At 51.0% G+C, this 18,118-nt stretch overlaps 1 protein-coding gene across 3 annotated transcripts; it reads left to right on the top strand.

Annotated features, from left to right (window-relative positions):
* Positions 1-610: 610 nt before the first annotated feature.
* On the top strand, positions 611-18,118 carry LOC115073384 (myotubularin-related protein 9-like). 3 transcript variants are annotated; one of them, XM_029571768.1, is made up of 12 exons: positions 611-707; positions 863-1,112; positions 4,050-4,109; positions 4,433-4,541; positions 4,900-5,025; positions 5,502-5,675; positions 6,044-6,261; positions 14,272-14,433; positions 15,180-15,321; positions 16,799-17,019; positions 17,195-17,346; positions 17,537-18,118. In XM_029571768.1, the coding sequence occupies exons 2-12, from the start codon at positions 922-924 to the stop codon at positions 17,719-17,721; spliced, it is 1,740 nt and encodes a 579-aa protein (XP_029427628.1). In that variant the 5' UTR covers positions 611-707; positions 863-921; the 3' UTR covers positions 17,722-18,118. The 3 variants fall into 3 exon arrangements, with proteins under 3 accessions (XP_029427628.1, XP_029427629.1, XP_029427631.1); XM_029571769.1 differs by lacking the exon at positions 4,050-4,109; XM_029571771.1 differs by lacking the exon at positions 17,537-18,118 and having other exon boundaries at positions 16,799-17,064; positions 17,195-17,335.

The following is an 18,118-nucleotide window of genomic DNA, read 5'->3' as shown; positions in this document are numbered from 1 at the left end:
TTCCAGTTTGCTAGAAGATGAGGGCAGATAGAAGCCTCCTGCGTTTGTACTTTCTGCTTGAGGATGACTTGCCCAGCTCACTTGAAAGGGACATTTATTTTTCCTTTTTAGTAAGAGATTTAATCTTCCTGCTCAGGCCATGCTGGGGCTGGGTGTCAGGACCTAACTGCTGTCCAGCTTCTCGGGCAGGAAGGACTCCTTCTCAGCTCTGGGCTGCATTGCTTAATATGAAAGAAACAACAGGGCTGTAAGTAGGGGTGGGCGAGAGGGGCAGCTGCCCAGGGCACAACAAATGAGTGAAGTACAAGTGTGGAGAGGCTCAGCTAGGGTGGAGGATAAGAAGAGCAGCAATCAGGGGGTGGGGAGGGGGACTGAGTGCCAATAGGCAGCCCCTGCCTCTGGCAGGTAAAGCGCCTAAGGCCCGTCCGGCAGGGCCACGTCCCGCACAGACCTTTTCTGCACTTTATTTTGACAGCTGCGGTTTTAAAATTCGACGCCGCACGTCCGCGTCCATCTGTGCTTACAGGCCCCGCCCCTTCTGGGGGCTCATTGGTCAGGGCTTCCCTTCTCAGAAGCGGATTGGCTGTCGCCTTCCAGCTGTGCTCAGGGCTTGTCACGTTTAAGGTGGACCCGAGCGATCCGCAGCCCCGGAGGAAGTCCTGAACGGATATTCGGCGAGCAGCAGCGTAAAGCGCAATCCTCAGCAGGTAGGGCAGCGGCCGGTGAAGTGCGCGCGCATTCGTGCCGGTGCCGAGGTCTGCAGCCCGGCAGTGACGATCCATCCCCTCCCCCAGCTGTTTCCTCATAGACCGAGGGACTGGAGCTCTCCCTTACACTCTCGCTCTCTCGCTGCCTTCCACAGTCACAAGGCGTCGCCCTGGGCGACTGCAGCCGCCGGACCAGTGGTCCCTGGCCACAGCCATGGAACTCTCCGAACTGATCAAGACCACCCAGGTAGACAATGTGCTGCTCTCCCGTCCCCTCGGGCCACCGGTCAAGGGGACCCTCTGCATCACCAGTCACCACCTGCTGCTCTCTCCTCAGCCCGGGGAGGGAGAGGAGGAGCTGGAGCTCTGGCTTCTGCATCGCAACGTGGATGCCATCGAAAAGAGGTGAGGGCATGACCCTTCCCCACCATGGATGTCCCCTGCTGCCCGCTCAGCTGCTGGGTCCCTCAAGCCCCTCTCCCCAGCCCCTTCCAGTCAGACGCCAGCAGCAGCAGCTCTGACATAGAAACACGGATAAGTCTGATTTTATTTATGTGATTAATATTCCACTTTTCAGGCATTTCAAAGTATTTCCCTGTCCCCTGAGGGTTCACAATCTAAGGGCCAGATTCATTAAGGCTTTTCTCCCATTTGTGTTTGTGGAAGAATCCCTTAGTGCGTTAGTGAGAAGAATATGATGTAAAATGGGAGTTTGAGGTGATTGGAGGTGGAAGAACCCTGACAGAAGATCAAATGAGATTTGCTGATCATGCACTCAAGTTTGTGGCTGAAGCAATGGAGGTTTAAGCGACTTGATCAAGATCACAAGGAGCAGAGTCTGCCTTTACCTGATAACAATTTGCATATTTGCCTGTAATTTGTCCAAATTGATGATCTTAAGAATTTGCTCCCTATCTATCTCACAGTAGGAAGTACAGAAAGTGAGACACAGACCGTTGACTGGTGGCTCTCAAGCCACTTTGTCAACCTAATGGCTGGAGAAGACGACTCAGCAGGAGGAGAATGCAGAGTCAACAGGGAGAGCAACACTGTATGTGTATGTGTGAGAGAGAGAGGCTGCGGCTCTATGAGAGGGAAAGAGACTCTGGGTATGTGTAAATGTGTGTAAGAGGGGAGACTTGTATATGTGTACATGTGTAGCAGAAGCAGCTGGACTGTGTGTGTGTGTGTGTGTGTGTGAGAGAGAGAGGCTGCGGCTCTATGAGAGGGAAAGAGACTCTGGGCATGTGTAAATGTGTGTAAGAGGGGAGACTTGTATATGTGTACATGTGTAGCAGAAGCAGCTGGACTGTGTGTGTGTGTGTGTGTGTGTGTGAGAGAGAGAGACAGAGAGAGAGAGGGACAGAGACAGAGGGAGATTAGGTGACTGGGCATGTTGAGAAAAGCTTGTGGTGTGTCTAAATGTGAGAGAGAGAGGCTGTGCATGTGAGTGAGACAGCGGCAGACTCACGATGTCGGACCGGCCTGGGTATTCGCCGCCCAGGACACGTCACGTGGTCTGCCGAGCGAGGCTCCGTCACGGCCGCGCACAGCCGTCCCCATGACTGGAGCGATCGGTCCACCAGGGGATGCCCGATGCCCTGATAGGCATATCCTATCAGGGGATCGGGCTTTGGCCAGGAATGGGTGCTTGTGTGTGTGCAGGAATAGAGCTGTGGTTGCAGGTGTCTGCCATAAAGGTTTACCTAAGTAAGTCTCTGCCTGTAAGAGAAGGGGAAAAAATTAAAGGTGAGATGAAAAGAAACCCTTTAGAAGATGTTATAATTAACTAACACTGATATCCCAAAACCGCAGCCCATATGCATGATAAGTTGCTGCGATGATGTTTATCTAACCTTGTCTCACAATTCTGTAAACCATTCTGATGGCGAAACCGAATGATGGTATACAAAACACCTTAAATAAAGAAATAAATGAATGAAAAGGGGATAAGACAAGAAAACCTTTAGAAGATGGAAATATGGAGATGACTTGAAAAGAGAGAGAGAGCAGAATGGAAATGATTGAAGCTGAGTACAAGGAAGCTCTGATGATTTGTAAAGCAGAACTGCAGAGTATGTGCATATATAGCATATATAGTATGTGCATATATAGCATATATAGTACTGTATGTGCATATATAGCATATATAGTATGTGCATATATAGCATATATAGTATGTGCATATATAAGCATATATAGTACTGTATGTGCATATATAAGCATATATAGTATGTGCATATATAGCATATATAGTATGTGCATATATAAGCATATATAGTACTGTATGTGCATATATAAGCATATATAGTATGTGCATATATAGCATATATAATAGTGTATGTGCATATATAAGCATATATAGTATGTGCATATATAGCATATATAGTACTGTATGTGCATATATAGCATATATAGTATGTGCATATATAGCACATATAATAGTGTATGTGCATATATAAGCATATATAGTATGTGCATATATAGCATATATAGTACTGTATGTGCATATATAGCATATATAGTATGTGCATATATAGCATATATAATAGTGTATGTGCATATATAAGCATATATAGTATGTGCATATATAGCATATATAGTACTGTATGTGCATATATAGCATATATAGTATGTGCATATATAGCATATATAATAGTGTATGTGCATATATAGCATATATAGTATGTGCATATATAGCATATATAGTACTGTATGTGCATATATAGCATTTGGTTAGGTCATGTGGTCCAGGAGTCAAGCTATGGCTTCTGAAAATTTAACAGAACTGTAGTTTGAGCCCATGGGCTGATAAAATGTGGCCTTCCCTGCTGTAAGGAACACATGTAGAGAGCAGATGCTTGGATAGGCAGAAAGTAAACTCTTCTATTTATCTCTGTAGATTCTCTTTAAGGTTCTTTTTCTCTGGATTCCAGACTTCCCCTGAGGTCATTTATTGCAGATCCATTCCTTGTAGCTGTGAACAGCTCCTGTGTTAGTCACCATCTCATTCTACCTGAGCATATTGCAGACTCCACCTGCTGAAAACGCAGAATGTGATCAAGAGCCAAATTCTTTCTACAGGTTATGGATCTTAATCCATCAAGATATAGTTTAGGCCCAGAATAGTAAAAGTCCTCCCTCTGTCTCTGTCCCTCAGTTAATGTTCAGTGATGACCTTTCTGTGCTCTCTGCCACTTGCTGACAATGCCTCTCATGATGGAGACGGGTCGTACACTGGCTTGCAATTCTCTCTCTGCTGGCCTCCATTAATGTGATGATGATAAGGTGGAGATTTTATCTGACCATTCATTACTGACCTCTCTTCTTTTCTGGAATCAGTGTTCAGAATCTAGGTCTGTATCAAAGCTGCCGGACAAAAGGCTTCCAGCAGGAGAACAGGTTTGCATCTCTTCCCAAATTGGCAATATAACCTCGGTCAGACTCCCAGATAGAGAGCTTTGCCACTAACCAGACTTCGGCTTTCTGCTCCCCTTGCCAGGGCTGCAGTTCCAGCTGTGCAGCTCTCCTTGGAGAGAGGATTCCCACTGTTTCTGGGATGGACAGAGAGCCCTAGTACACCCCCATGAGCACATTCTGGTTTGATCCTAACACTTGTGTGGTTTTCCACTCTCACATGAGTGCACAAACATACAGCGCCACAGACGGATTGCGCTCTCTTGGGAATTTGGGGATTTCACTCTGCTCCTCGGGCTTCTTTGCAGGTTTGCAAGTTCATCTGGAACAATTACTTTAAAATGTAAAGATCTGCAGCTGCTTCGGCTGGATATTCCTGGCATGGAGGAGTGTCTAAATATCGCCAACTCTATTGAGGTGAGTAGGACTGAGAGTCTGCAGCAGTTCAGCCACCACGGAGGTGAGTCCTGTGAGTGTGAAGGAGCACTCCTGCACTTTTCTCCAGAGGCCTGAGTTGGTAAGAGCGGCACATGATGTCAGCCCTCTCAGGAGAGAGTCCCAGGCTGGCAGCTCTCTCTGCAGCTGTTTACTTTAAGGCAAGTCAATACTCGGGTGTTTGTTTTAGCATTTTTGGAATGGAAAAAGCCTTGTTTTGTTTTTTAAAAAACCCCTTTGCTTTCTGAACAGCTTTAGCTGCTGCCTCGCAGTAGGCAAGTCATTGATTTTACATTCCCTTGTGAGAAAATCCACCCCTTGCTGTCTGCTCTTCCCTTAGGCCCTGTCATCTCTGGACTCGGTTATGCTGATGTACCCATTTTTCTTCAGACCTGAAGGTCTGAAACTAGAGGCCGGCTGGCACCTGTACCACTTAGAGGATTATTTCCAGCCAATAGCTGCAGATGTAAGTAGGTGGCACCAGCATGGCACTACATTAAAAATCCCTCCCAAGACTTTAGGTGATGTCTGCACTATCCTAATATTTGCATGTCTTAGTTGCTGATTTCTTTGTTTTGGCTTGGCAGTTCCCTCCTGCTCCTTGCTTGCAAGTACAGAGGGTTTTCCCCTTATATAAAAATGCTTCTGCACAGCCACAGCAGAGGCAGTCCTTGGCCAGGGGTCCCAGATCCCAGCTTCCTTTGGAGCCTTGTTCATGTGCATCCCAAGTCTGGCCACTAGGGGTTGCTGTTGAGCATTCACTGAGACTCCCTCCTCCTATCCCTAGGGTCTCTGCAGCATTGCCAGCCCCCGATGGCCCAGGGAGCAGAGTCGGGGCCCAGGAATTAAATCTGGGTTGGCTCCCTAAAAAGGTTTTAAGAGACATAACCTTCCTGTGTTTGTCCCAAAGGTGGTGATAACCAACCTGTGTTCCTTTCCCAGACAGATGCTTGGAGGCTGAGTGCCATTAACAGGGACTTCACCATCAGCCCGACTTACGCTCCTCTTCTTATTGTTCCTAAGTGCATGGATGATGAGTCCCTCAGGGCATGTGCCAGCTTCCGGCATGGGGGCCGGTTTCCTGTTCTTAGTTATTACCACAAGAGAAATGGAACGGTAAGTGCAATCCACGTGATGAGAGCCTCCTCCTCCTCAGCCGAATCCTCTCTTCAGTTCATCAGTGCACGGTGAGTCTGAATTGTGCCATCTTCACCACTGTAAGGGCACGGCGAGTCTGAATTGTGCCATCTTCACCACTGTAAGAACACGGTGAGTCTGAATTGTGCCATCTTCACAACTGTAAGGGCACGGCGAGTCTGAATTGTGCCATCTTCACCACTGTAAGGGCAAACCTCAGCTTCCTGACATTAGATAAGAAGATATGTATGGAAAATATTACAATAACTGAGAAGGTCTGAGAGACAACATCCACAGGAAACCTGAACAGGATGTTAGTTTACACAACTTTTACTGTGAATTCACAGGTCCTGCTGCGGAGCAGCCAGCCCATGACTGGCCCCAATGGAAAGCGATGTAAGGAGGATGAAATGCTGCTCAGTGCTGTGCTCGATGGAGGCGAGCGGGGATATATCATTGACACACGATCAACTCAGGCAACCAAGCAGGCAAGAATAAGAGGTGGCGGGACTGAGTCCAAGGCAAATTATCCACATTGGAAGAGACTACACAGGCCACTGGAGAGGTAAGAGCAAGAAGTGCTAGGGAGTCTAGAAATCTAAGGCAAGGCACATGCTAGTATTCACCCCAGAGCTATCAGCGCCATCCAGCTGCAACACCAGGCATGTCCTAGAAACAGCCCCGGAGCTATCACTGCCATCCAGCTGCAACACCAGGCATGTCCTAGTTACAGCCCCGGAGCTATCACTGCCATCCAGCTGCAATACCAGGCATGTCCTAGTTACAGCCCCGGAGCTATCACTGGCATCCAGCTGCAACACCAGGCATGTCCTAGTTACAGCCCCGGAGCTATCACTGCCATCCAGCTGCAACACCAGGCATGTCCTAGTTACAGCCCCGGAGCTATCACTGGCATCCAGCTGCAACACCAGGCATGTCCTAGTAACAGCCCCGGAGCTATCACTGCCATCCAGCTGCAACACCAGGCATGTCCTAGTAACTATCCCGGAGCTATCACTGCCATCCAGCTGCAACACCAGGCATGTCCTAGTTACAGCCCCGGAGCTATCACTGCCATCCAGCTGCAATACCAGGCATGTCCTAGTTACAGCCCCGGAGCTATCACTGCCATCCAGCTGCAACACCAGGCATGTCCTAGTTACAGCCCCGGAGCTATCACTGCCATCCAGCTGCAACACCAGGCATGTCCTAGTAACCGTCCTGGAGCTATCACTGCCATCCAGCTGCAACACCAGGCATGTCCTAGTAACAGCCCCGGAGCTATCACTGCCATCCAGCTGCAACACCAGGCATGTCCTAGTAACAGCCCCGGAGCTATCACTGCCATCCAGCTGCAACACCAGGCATGTCCTAGTAACCATCCCGGAGCTATCACTGCCATCCAGCCGCAATACCAGGCATGTCCTAGTAACCATCCTGGAGCTATCACTGCCATCCAGCTGCAACACCAGGCATGTCCTAGTAACAGCCCCGGAGCTATCACCGCCATCCAGCTGCAACACCAGGCATGTCCTAGTAACCATCCCGGAGCTATCACTGCCATCCAGCTGCAACACCAGGCATGTCCTAGTAACCGTCCTGGAGCTATCACTGCCATCCAGCTGCAATACCAGGCATAACCTAGTAATAGCCCCGGAGCTATCACTGCCATCCAGCTGCAACACCAGGCATGTCCTTGTAACAGCCCCGGAGCTATCACTGCCATCCAGCTGCAACACCAGGCATGTCCTAGTAACCATCCCGGAGCTATCACTGCCATCCAGCTGCAACACCAGGCATGTCCTAGAAACAGCCCCGGAGCTATCACTGGCATCCAGCTGCAACACCAGGCATGTCCTAGTTACAGCCCCGGAGCAATCACTGCCATCCAGCTGCAACACCAGGCATGTCCTAGTAACCATCCCGGAGCTATCACTGCCATCCAGCTGCAACACCAGGCATGTCCTAGTAACAGCCCCGGAGCTATCACTGCCATCCAGCTGCAATACCAGGCATGACCTAGTAATAGCCCCGGAGCTATCACTGCCATCCAGCTGCAACACCAGGCATGTCCTAGTAACCGTCCCGGAGCTATCACTGCCATCCAGCTGCAACACCAGGCATGTCCTAGTAACCATCCCGGAGCTATCACTGCCATCCAGCTGCAACACCAGGCATGTCCTAGTAACCGTCCCGGAGCTATCACTGCCATCCAGCTGCAACACCAGGCATGTCCTAGTAACCGTCCCGGAGCTATCACTGCCATCCAGCTGCAACACCAGGCATGTCCTAGTAACAGCCCCGGAGCTATCACTGCCATCCAGCTGCAACACCAGGCATGTCCTAGTAACCGTCCTGGAGCTATCACTGCCATCCAGCTGCAACACCAGGCATGTCCTAGTAACAGCCCCGGAGCTATCACTGCCATCCAGCTGCAACACCAGGCATGTCCTAGAAACCATCCCGGAGCTATCACTGCCATCCAGCTGCAACACCAGGCATGTCCTAGTAACCGTCCTGGAGCTATCACTGCCATCCAGCTGCAATACCAGGCATGACCTAGTAACAGCCCCGGAGCTATCACTGGCATCCAGCTGCAACACCAGGCATGTCCTAGTTACAGCCCCGGAGCTATCACTGCCATCCAGCTGCAATACCAGGCATGTCCTAGTAACCGTCCTGGAGCTATCACTGGCATCCAGCTGCAGTACCAGGCATGTCCTAGTAACAGCCCCGGAGCTATCACTGCCATCCAGCTGCAACACCAGGCATGTCCTAGTAACCGTCCTGGAGCTATCACTGCCATCCAGCTGCAACACCAGGCATGTCCTAGTAACCATCCCGGAGCTATCACTGCCATCCAGCTGCAATACCAGGCATGTCCTAGTTACAGCCCCGGAGCTATCACTGCCATCCAGCTGCAACACCAGGCATGTCCTAGTAACAGCCCCAGAGCTATCACTGCCATCCAGCTGCAACACCAGGCATGTCCTAGTAACAGCCCCGGAGCTATCACTGGCATCCAGCTGCAACACCAGGCATGTCCTAGTAACCATCCCGGAGCTATCACTGCCATCCAGCTGCAATACCAGGCATGTCCTAGTAACCATCCCGGAGCTATCACTGCCATCCAGCTGCAATACCAGGCATGTCCTAGAAACAGCCCCGGAGCTATCACTGCCATCCAGCTGCAACACCAGGCATGTCCTAGAAACAGCCCCGGAGCTATCACTGCCATCCAGCTGCAATACCAGGCATGTCCTAGTAACAGCCCCGGAGCTATCACTGCCATCCAGCTGCAACACCAGGCATGTCCTAGTAACAGCCCCGGAGCTATCACTGGCATCCAGCTGCAACACCAGGCATGTCATAGTAACCATCCCAGAGCTATCACTGCCATCCAGCTGCAACACCAGGCATGTCCTAGTAACAGCCCCGGAGCTATCACTGGCATCCAGCTGCAACACCAGGCATGTCCTAGTAACAGCCCCGGAGCTATCACTGCCATCCAGCTGCAACACCAGGCATGTCCTAGTAACAGCCCCGGAGCTATCACTGCCATCCAGCTGCAACACCAGGCATGTCCTAGTAACTATCCCGGAGCTATCACTGCCATCCAGCTGCAATACCAGGCATGTCCTAGTAACAGCCCCGGAGCTATCACTGCCATCCAGCTGCAACACCAGGCATGTCCTAGTAACAGCCCCGGAGCTATCACTGCCATCCAGCTGCAACACCAGGCCTGTCCTAGTAACAGCCCCGGAGCTATCACTGCCATCCAGCTGCAATACCAGGCATGTCCTAGTAACCATCCCAGAGCTATCACTGCCATCCAGCTGCAATACCAGGCATGTCCTAGTTACAGCCCCGGAGCAGTCACTGCCATCCAGCTGCAACACAAGGCATGACCTAGTAACCATCCCGGAGCTATCACTGCCATCCAGCTGCAATACCAGGCATGTCCTAGTTACAGCCCCGGAGCAGTCACTGCCATCCAGCTGCAACACCAGGCATGTCCTAGTAACCATCCCAGAGCTATCACTGCCATCCAGCTGCAACACCAGGCATGTCCTAGTAACAGCCCCGGAGCTATCACTGCCATCCAGCTGCAACACCAGGCATGTCCTAGTAACCATCCCGGAGCTATCACTGCCATCCAGCTGCAATACCAGGCATGTCCTAGTAACAGCCCCGGAGCTATCACTGCCATCCAGCTGCAACACCAGGCATGTCCTAGTAACAGCCCCGGAGCTATCACTGCCATCCAGCTGCAACACCAGGCATGTCCTAGTAACAGCCCCGGAGCTATCACTGCCATCCAGCTGCAACACCAGGCATGTCCTAGTAACAGCCCCGGAGCTATCACTGCCATCCAGCTGCAATACCAGGCATGTCCTAGTAACCGTCCTGGAGCTATCACTGCCATCCAGCTGCAATACCAGGCATGTCCTAGTAACAGCCCCAGAGCTATCACTGCCATCCAGCTGCAACACCAGGCATGTCCTAGTTACAGCCCCGGAGCTATCACTGCCATCCAGCTGCAATACCAGGCATGACCTAGTAACAGCCCCGGAGCTATCACTGCCATCCAGCTGCAATACCAGGCATGTCCTAGTTACAGCCCCGGAGCTATCACTGCCATCCAGCTGCAATACCAGGCATGACCTAGTAACAGCCCCGGAGCTATCACTGCCATCCAGCTGCAATACCAGGCATCTCCTAGTAACAGCCCCGGAGCTATCACTGCCATCCAGCTGCAACACCAGGCATGTCCTAGTAACAGCCCCGGAGCTATCACTGCCATCCAGCTGCAACACCAGGCATGTCCTAGTAACAGCCCCGGAGCTATCACTGGCATCCAGCTGCAACACCAGGCATGTCCTAGTTACAGCCCCGGAGCAATCACTGCCATCCAGCTGCAACACCAGGCATGTCCTAGTAACAGCCCCGGAGCTATCACTGCCATCCAGCTGCAACACCAGGCATGTCCTAGTAACAGCCCCGGAGCTATCACTGCCATCCAGCTGCAACACCAGGCATGTCCTAGTAACAGCCCCGGAGCTATCACTGCCATCCAGCTGCAACACCAGGCATGTCCTAGTTACAGCCCCGGAGCTATCACTGCCATCCAGCTGCAACACCAGGCATGTCCTAGTAACAGCCCCGGAGCTATCACTGCCATCCAGCTGCAACACCAGGCATGTCCTAGAAACAGCCCCGGAGCTATCACTGCCATCCAGCTGCAACACCAGGCATGTCCTAGTAACAGCCCCGGAGCTATCACTGGCATCCAGCTGCAACACCAGGCATGTCCTAGAAACAGCCCCGGAGCTATCACTGCCATCCAGCTGCAACACCAGGCATGTCCTAGTTACAGCCCCGGAGCTATCACTGCCATCCAGCTGCAACACCAGGCATGTCCTAGTAACAGCCCCGGAGCTATCACTGGCATCCAGCTGCAACACCAGGCATGTCCTAGTAACCATCCCGGAGCTATCACTGGCATCCAGCTGCAACACCAGGCATGTCCTAGTAACCATCCCGGAGCTATCACTGGCATCCAGCTGCAACACCAGGCATGTCCTAGTAACCATCCCGGAGCTATCACTGGCATCCAGCTGCAACACCAGGCATGTCCTAGTAACAGCCCCGGAGCTATCACTGGCATCCAGCTGCAACACCAGGCATGTCCTAGTAACCATCCCGGAACTATCACTGCCATCCAGCTGCAACACCAGGCATGTCCTAGTAACAGCCCCGGAGCTATCACTGGCATCCAGCTGCAACACCAGGCATGTCCTAGAAACAGCCCCGGAGCTATCACTGCCATCCAGCTGCAACACCAGGCATGTCCTAGTAACAGCCCCGGAGCTATCACTGGCATCCAGCTGCAACACCAGGCATGTCCTAGAAACAGCCCCGGAGCTATCACTGCCATCCAGCTGCAACACCAGGCATGTCCTAGTTACAGCCCCGGAGCTATCACTGGCATCCAGCTGCAACACCAGGCATGTCCTAGAAACAGCCCCGGAGCTATCACTGCCATCCAGCTGCAACACCAGGCATGTCCTAGTTACAGCCCCGGAGCTATCACTGCCATCCAGCTGCAACACCAGGCATGTCCTAGTAACAGCCCCGGAGCTATCACTGGCATCCAGCTGCAACACCAGGCATGTCCTAGTAACCATCCCGGAGCTATCACTGGCATCCAGCTGCAACACCAGGCATGTCCTAGTAACCATCCCGGAGCTATCACTGGCATCCAGCTGCAACACCAGGCATGTCCTAGTAACCATCCCGGAGCTATCACTGGCATCCAGCTGCAACACCAGGCATGTCCTAGTAACAGCCCCGGAGCTATCACTGGCATCCAGCTGCAACACCAGGCATGTCCTAGTAACCATCCCGGAGCTATCACTGCCATCCAGCTGCAACACCAGGCATGTCCTAGTAACAGCCCCGGAGCTATCACTGGCATCCAGCTGCAACACCAGGCATGTCCTAGAAACAGCCCCGGAGCTATCACTGCCATCCAGCTGCACACCAGGCATGTCCTAGTAACAGCCCCGGAGCTATCACTGGCATCCAGCTGCAACACCAGGCATGTCCTAGAAACAGCCCCGGAGCTATCACTGCCATCCAGCTGCAACACCAGGCATGTCCTAGTAACAGCCCCGGAGCTATCACTGGCATCCAGCTGCAACACCAGGCATGTCCTAGAAACAGCCCCGGAGCTATCACTGGCATCCAGCTGCAACACCAGGCATGTCCTAGTAACCATCCCGGAGCTATCACTGGCATCCAGCTGCAACACCAGGCATGTCCTAGTAACAGCCCCGGAGCTATCACTGCCATCCAGCTGCAACACCAGGCATGTCCTAGAAACAGCCCCGGAGCTATCACTGGCATCCAGCTGCAACACCAGGCATGTCCTAGTTACAGCCCCGGAGCTATCACTGCCATCCAGCTGCAACACCAGGCATGACCTAGTAACAGCCCCGGAGCTATCACTGCCATCCAGCTGCAACACCAGGCATGTCCTAGTAACAGCCCCGGAGCTATCACTGGCATCCAGCTGCAACACCAGGCATGTCCTAGTAACCATCCCGGAGCTATCACTGGCATCCAGCTGCATCACCAGGCATGTCCTAGTAACCATCCCGGAGCTATCAGTACTGGACATGTCCTATAAGCTTTGCCCTTCTCCCAAGAGGTATTGCTGTTGCTGGGTCTGATTCCTGACTCAGCTCTTGCAGTGCCCGCTAGGTTGGAGTCCTGGCCATTGCTCAATGCTGACACCTAATTGATGGAGTTAGGATGATTACACAGCAAGCACTAGAGGGAGCCATGGACTGTGGCCCTTGGCCAAGAACTGTCACTGCAGTAGCTGGAGGCCAGGCAGGGCCATTGTCAATGAAGGCTCTTGGCACAACAGGTCAGCAGAGAGCAGCTCCAATGGAGCTGGAAACCAAAAAAAGCAGGATGAAATTAAGAAATATTGAAAAACATCTAACCTAAGAGGTACCATTACATTAGAAACATAGAAACTTGATGGCAGCTAAGACCGCATGACCCATCTAGGCTGCCCAGCCACCCAATTAATTCAGTTTTACAAGTCCCATCACTCCCTCAGACATCTCCTGCTTTTATCCCAGGCTTTCTTGAATTCAGATACTGTTCGTCTCCCGCACTTCCACTGGGAGGCTGTTACATGCACCTCTCTGTAAAAATATTTCACAAGGTTACTTCTGAGTCTCCCCCCTTTCACCCTCATCCCATGACCCCTTGTTCTAGATCCTCCTTTCCATTGAAAGGCTCCCCTTCTGTGCATGGAAACCTCTGAGATATCTGAATGTCTCTATCACATCTCCCCATCTCACCTTCCTCTGTTTAGATCTTTAGCTCTCTCCCCCTATGCTTTAGAAGGAAGACCTCTGACCATGTTAGTAGCCTCCCTGTGGAGCGACTCCATCCTGTTTCTATCCTTTTGAAGGTGCGGTCTCAGTATTCCAGGTGAGGTCTCACCCGGGTCCTATACAGGGGCAGCATCACCTCCCTTTCTCTGCTGACCAGTCCTCTCCCTATGCAGCCAGGCATCTTTCTGGCTTTCACCGTCGCTTTATCCACCTGCTTGGATCATCAGATATAATCACCCCAGATGCCACTCTTATTTTATACTGAAAAGAATTTCCCCCTCTAGCTCCCCCTTGGGTTTTTGCATCCTAAATACACGAGTGCATTTTTTAGCATTAAATATTAGCTGCCAGACCCCAAACCATTCATCAGGCTTTGCTAGATCTCTCTTCATATTTTCTCTGCTGCTGCCCGTCTATGCCAATTGTCGTTTTCAAAAACCATGCTTGAGGCAGCATGAAGAGGTGGTGGAACGAGTCAGAGCTCGGCTTCTTCTGCCTTATGTTCAATGCAAGAGCCCGCCACAGGGGCCATGGGACGGTACATATGGCTGGCCAAAGCCATGAAGTGCCTCAGAATCCCCTGGCAGCCATGTTTGAGTTCCTGAAAAAGTCAGATTCTTCTTAGTCTACAATATAAGTTGTCTTCTTTCCCACTCCAGGGGTCGCCTGCTCCAGGAAAGCTTCATCAAGCTTGTGGAAGCCTGCAACGAGCAGTCGCTGAACATGGACCGTTGGCTGAGCAAGCTGGAGGCTTCCAAGTGGCTGAGCCATGTGAAGGAATCGCTGAGCACCGCCTGCCTGGCTGCACAGTGCCTGGAGAGGTAGGAGATATGGCTCCCGCTGTCCTTTATAACCTCCCGGCTGTCTCCCAAGGCAGCCACAGAACAACCTCTAAATCAAGGAGGCAAAAAATAACCAAATCACCATTAAAATGGTCAGCGTGACAAAAACGGACAAAATTCAAAGAGGTACAAACCTGTTTCAAGTTTAGGGTATCATATAAAGGTCTTTTGAAAGCCCCCTTAAAAAATGTATTAAATGAGCACAGGACGGTCAGGAGACGTCCCTGAGACATGGTTTCCATCAGTAATGGAGCCATCACCTGCTATCGGAATGAGCTCAGATTTCCTTGCTAAGAATTCATCTGCATTCGATGGATTTATTGTTTGGTTGGAGAATTTCCTTCTGCTCCTTTGGGTTTCAGCTCTGGGATCTGGCACCAAGAGTCCTCCTTGGCATTTGTCTGGAGCAGTTCCCTTCCCCTCCCACCTCTCCTGCAGGGCCCAGCGATCACAGCCACCTAAATGTGCTCCTTACACGCTGACCATGACCCCTCCCGTTCAGGGCTGTGAACACTGCCTTTGCAGCACCAGGAACAGAACCCACGGCCACTGAGACAGCAAGCCAGCACCCATGGACAGTTTTCATCATTTGCCGCTCTTTGAATTTTGGACATTTTGTCAGCCATGCAATTTTAAAGGAGATTTTTACTATTTTTTCTCCAACCGTGATTTAAGGACGCCCTGCTTTCTATGTCTGCTGACTGCAGTGTTGGTCTTTGCTTTAGGGAGGAGGCCTGTGTGTTGGTGCATGGATCGGAAGGTGTGGATACAACTTTAATAGTGACGGCTCTGTCCCAGGTTATCCTGGACCCGGACTGCAGGACACTCTCTGGATTCCAGGCTCTGATAGAGCGGGAGTGGCTACAGGTAAAAACTCACTCCCTGCACCATCCCCGAACAGGCTCTTGAAACGGTGCAATCCACTGGGTCGACAACTTAAACCATGCACTGTAACACAGTGAGAGGCAGTGAGCGAGTGGGTGATCTGGGTGACTTCATCCAGATGCATCTCCCGGTGAATACATCTGGATAACATTACAATAGCCTTTCTCCCTGACCCTTCAGCCCTGCTTTTTATGTAAATACATTTTAAATGGGCAATGATAAAGATTTGCTTGGGAAAACTGTAGCTGCTCAGCATGGGGTAGTTTAAACCCCTTACATTGTCCGGCTATCTCCCAGACAAAACGTTTGAACATGGACCTCATGGTAGATGACATCAGATAAGGACCAATTGGTCACATTTACTCCGTCCACACTGCCAAGGATCTATCCCAGCTGCCAGACCTAAAAGCCTGCGTACGGAGCTTACAGTCTCTCTTTTTCTGGTCTTCCTCTTTGCTTCTCTGCTTTCCCTGGTAAATGAGCGTTCAGCTTCCAGACCCCACCCCTCACCCCCATGTCTTATTGCCATGCTTTGTAATAACAAACAAATACCAAAAGTAGTGTGTCTGTTAGCTGGTGGCCTTCCTAATGGTACCCGGCCCACATCAAACTACTACAGGTACCAACCTGGCAAATTTCTGGAGAGTTGCTGCTTGCTGGGTCCAGCTACCTAGGGCCTGTGGTGTCATTAGATTATGCTTTATCTGTCCCTTCTTTTATCATCACCTTGCCGAGTGATACCGTCAACCTGCTAGCAACGGCCTTGTTGGCTTCTAGAGAGTTGTAGCTTGCTGGCTGCCCGTGGCCTGCAGAGTCCCTGCTCCTGGCTTTTTCCCCTTATCATTTCTCTATTCTAGAAAGAGTGAAGGGTGGGTTGCTTTGGATATTTTAACCACCTAACTTGCTTCCTCCCTCTTTTTCACTTCTAGCTCTATTAGACCTGGGCTGTAGAGGGGCTTCTGGTTTACCCAGTGCAGCAGCTCCCTCTAGAACCGAGCACACAGACACAGTTTGGCCTGGGAGCAGCAGCTCTGAGCGATGGCTGAGCCTCAGGAATCACAGGCAGATCCCACTCATGGCAGCACATAACACTGCCATCAGAACAGGCCTGCAAGGGACCTTTACACCTTCCTTCAGCTTCTCACAAAAGTTACATACACAACCTCTGCCACATGGCATGAAGCTTTGGGGTTTGTTTTATTTATTTTGAGTTCTTTACTTTCCAAAGTCCAAATTCAAGGAGAGTTACAAATCAGGCTCAGTAGGTCGTACTCTGCCCCAGCAGGTTCACAATCTAAGTATCTGAATCACTAAAGGTTTTCCTAATGAACCTGGCCCTGAGGAGATGATGAAGGCTGAAGTGGGAAAAGTGGGATTGGAACCCTACACTTGCAGTCTGCGTTGAGGTGAGGAAGTTCCTTTTATGCAGCTGGGCCCTTTCAGTGTTTGTCTTTTGCAGGCAGGTCACCCGTTCCACCAGCGCTGTGCCCGAGCTGCTTACTCCCACTCCCGGCTGAAGCACGAGGCCCCCATCTTCCTTCTCTTCCTAGACTGCTGCTGGCAGCTGGGGCGCCAGTTTCCATTCTCCCTGGAGTTTAATGAGCGCTTCCTCAGCTCCGTTGTCCAGAACGCCTACGCCTCAGAATACGGCACCTTCCTCTGCAACAATGAGAGAGAGCGGTAGGCTGTTTGTGCTGAGTGCTTTCAAACACAAGGCCACATCCGGTGAGAATCAGCAGCAGACACTCAGGAATGGCCTTTCTGTTGGTGCATGGTCTGTGCTTGTTTGTTTCCTCAGTGGCATTAATGTGCTAGGGGGGAAAGCAGATGAATGCGATGTTTGATCTGCTTGCAGGTGCCTGTGTCAGGTGAGAGAGAAGACTCATTCGCTTTGGTGCTGGATGAATCGCCCATCTGCACACAGGAAGTTCCTGAATCCACTCTATAGGAGGAACCCCCTTGTCATTTGGCCTTCTGTTGAGCCTCAGAGTCTTCAGCTTTGGAAAGGTGGGCATTAGATATCCTGTACATCTTCATTCTGATCTTCCACCTATGAGAGACCTCCTGACTCCTACTTTGTCTGCCAGACACAGCTCAGTAGCACTTACTGTACCGTGCACTCACTTAGAGATGCTCCATCCTATTAGCAGCTAGCACTGAAGGAGTAGTAATGAAAACCTCTTTTTCTTCCTGACAGGCTTCTTCCTTCAGTGGATCCTCTCCACAGAGCACTTAACCCATGCCCAAGCAGAGATCTGCCGATTCGTCAACTTCTCTGCTGAGGCACTCCAGCTTACCACAGCCACAGTGGCCAGAAGTGAACTCCAGGAGATGGAGAACTCCCGGGAGGACAGCATCAGTCGCTGTGTTTTCAGCCCTTAGTGCCTTAAAGACGAGTCCAGGCTTCTTGAGAGCAAGAGCAGAAGATGTGCGAACTAGAAGTGCATTGTCAGACCATCCTAGAGAATTTACAGCTCAGCAGCAAGGACCACCTCTCAGTCTCAGGGTGACCAACATTATTTGGGGTTTCCCGTTCTTACACAAGGTCTGATGATGCAGCCTCTGCTGTATGCAGGACAAATAGGATCAGGGAGATTCTATGCAGAAAGGCAAACTCAGTTCTAAACCGCACCATCAGGCCGACAATTCAAAAGGAAGTCGCGTCACTTCCTTTACAAGGGCAATGATGAAAAAGGAGAAAACTGGGCTGCTTCAGTTTATGAAAGTGGTTTTTCCTGTGGTGTCCTTGACATTTCATGTATTAAATACAGAAACTGAA

Source organism: Rhinatrema bivittatum, chromosome 11, assembly GCF_901001135.1.
Source record: "Rhinatrema bivittatum chromosome 11, aRhiBiv1.1, whole genome shotgun sequence".
NCBI classification, from domain to species: Eukaryota; Metazoa; Chordata; class Amphibia; order Gymnophiona; family Rhinatrematidae; genus Rhinatrema; species Rhinatrema bivittatum.
The sequence above is the reverse complement of the archived record's forward strand: the minus strand, read 5'-3'. Positions and strand labels throughout refer to the sequence as shown.

Excerpts from the sequence above, each read along its gene's own strand:
- LOC115073384 (XM_029571768.1), top strand. The coding sequence starts at position 922 with ATGGAACTCTCCGAACTGATCAAGACCACCCAGGTAGACAATGTGCTG. Across the intron at positions 4,110-4,432 it reads GGCTTCCAGCAGGAGAACAG|GTTTGCAAGTTCATCTGGAA; the intron begins GTTTGCATCTCT and ends GCTTCTTTGCAG. Across the intron at positions 4,542-4,899 it reads ATATCGCCAACTCTATTGAG|GCCCTGTCATCTCTGGACTC; the intron begins GTGAGTAGGACT and ends CTCTTCCCTTAG.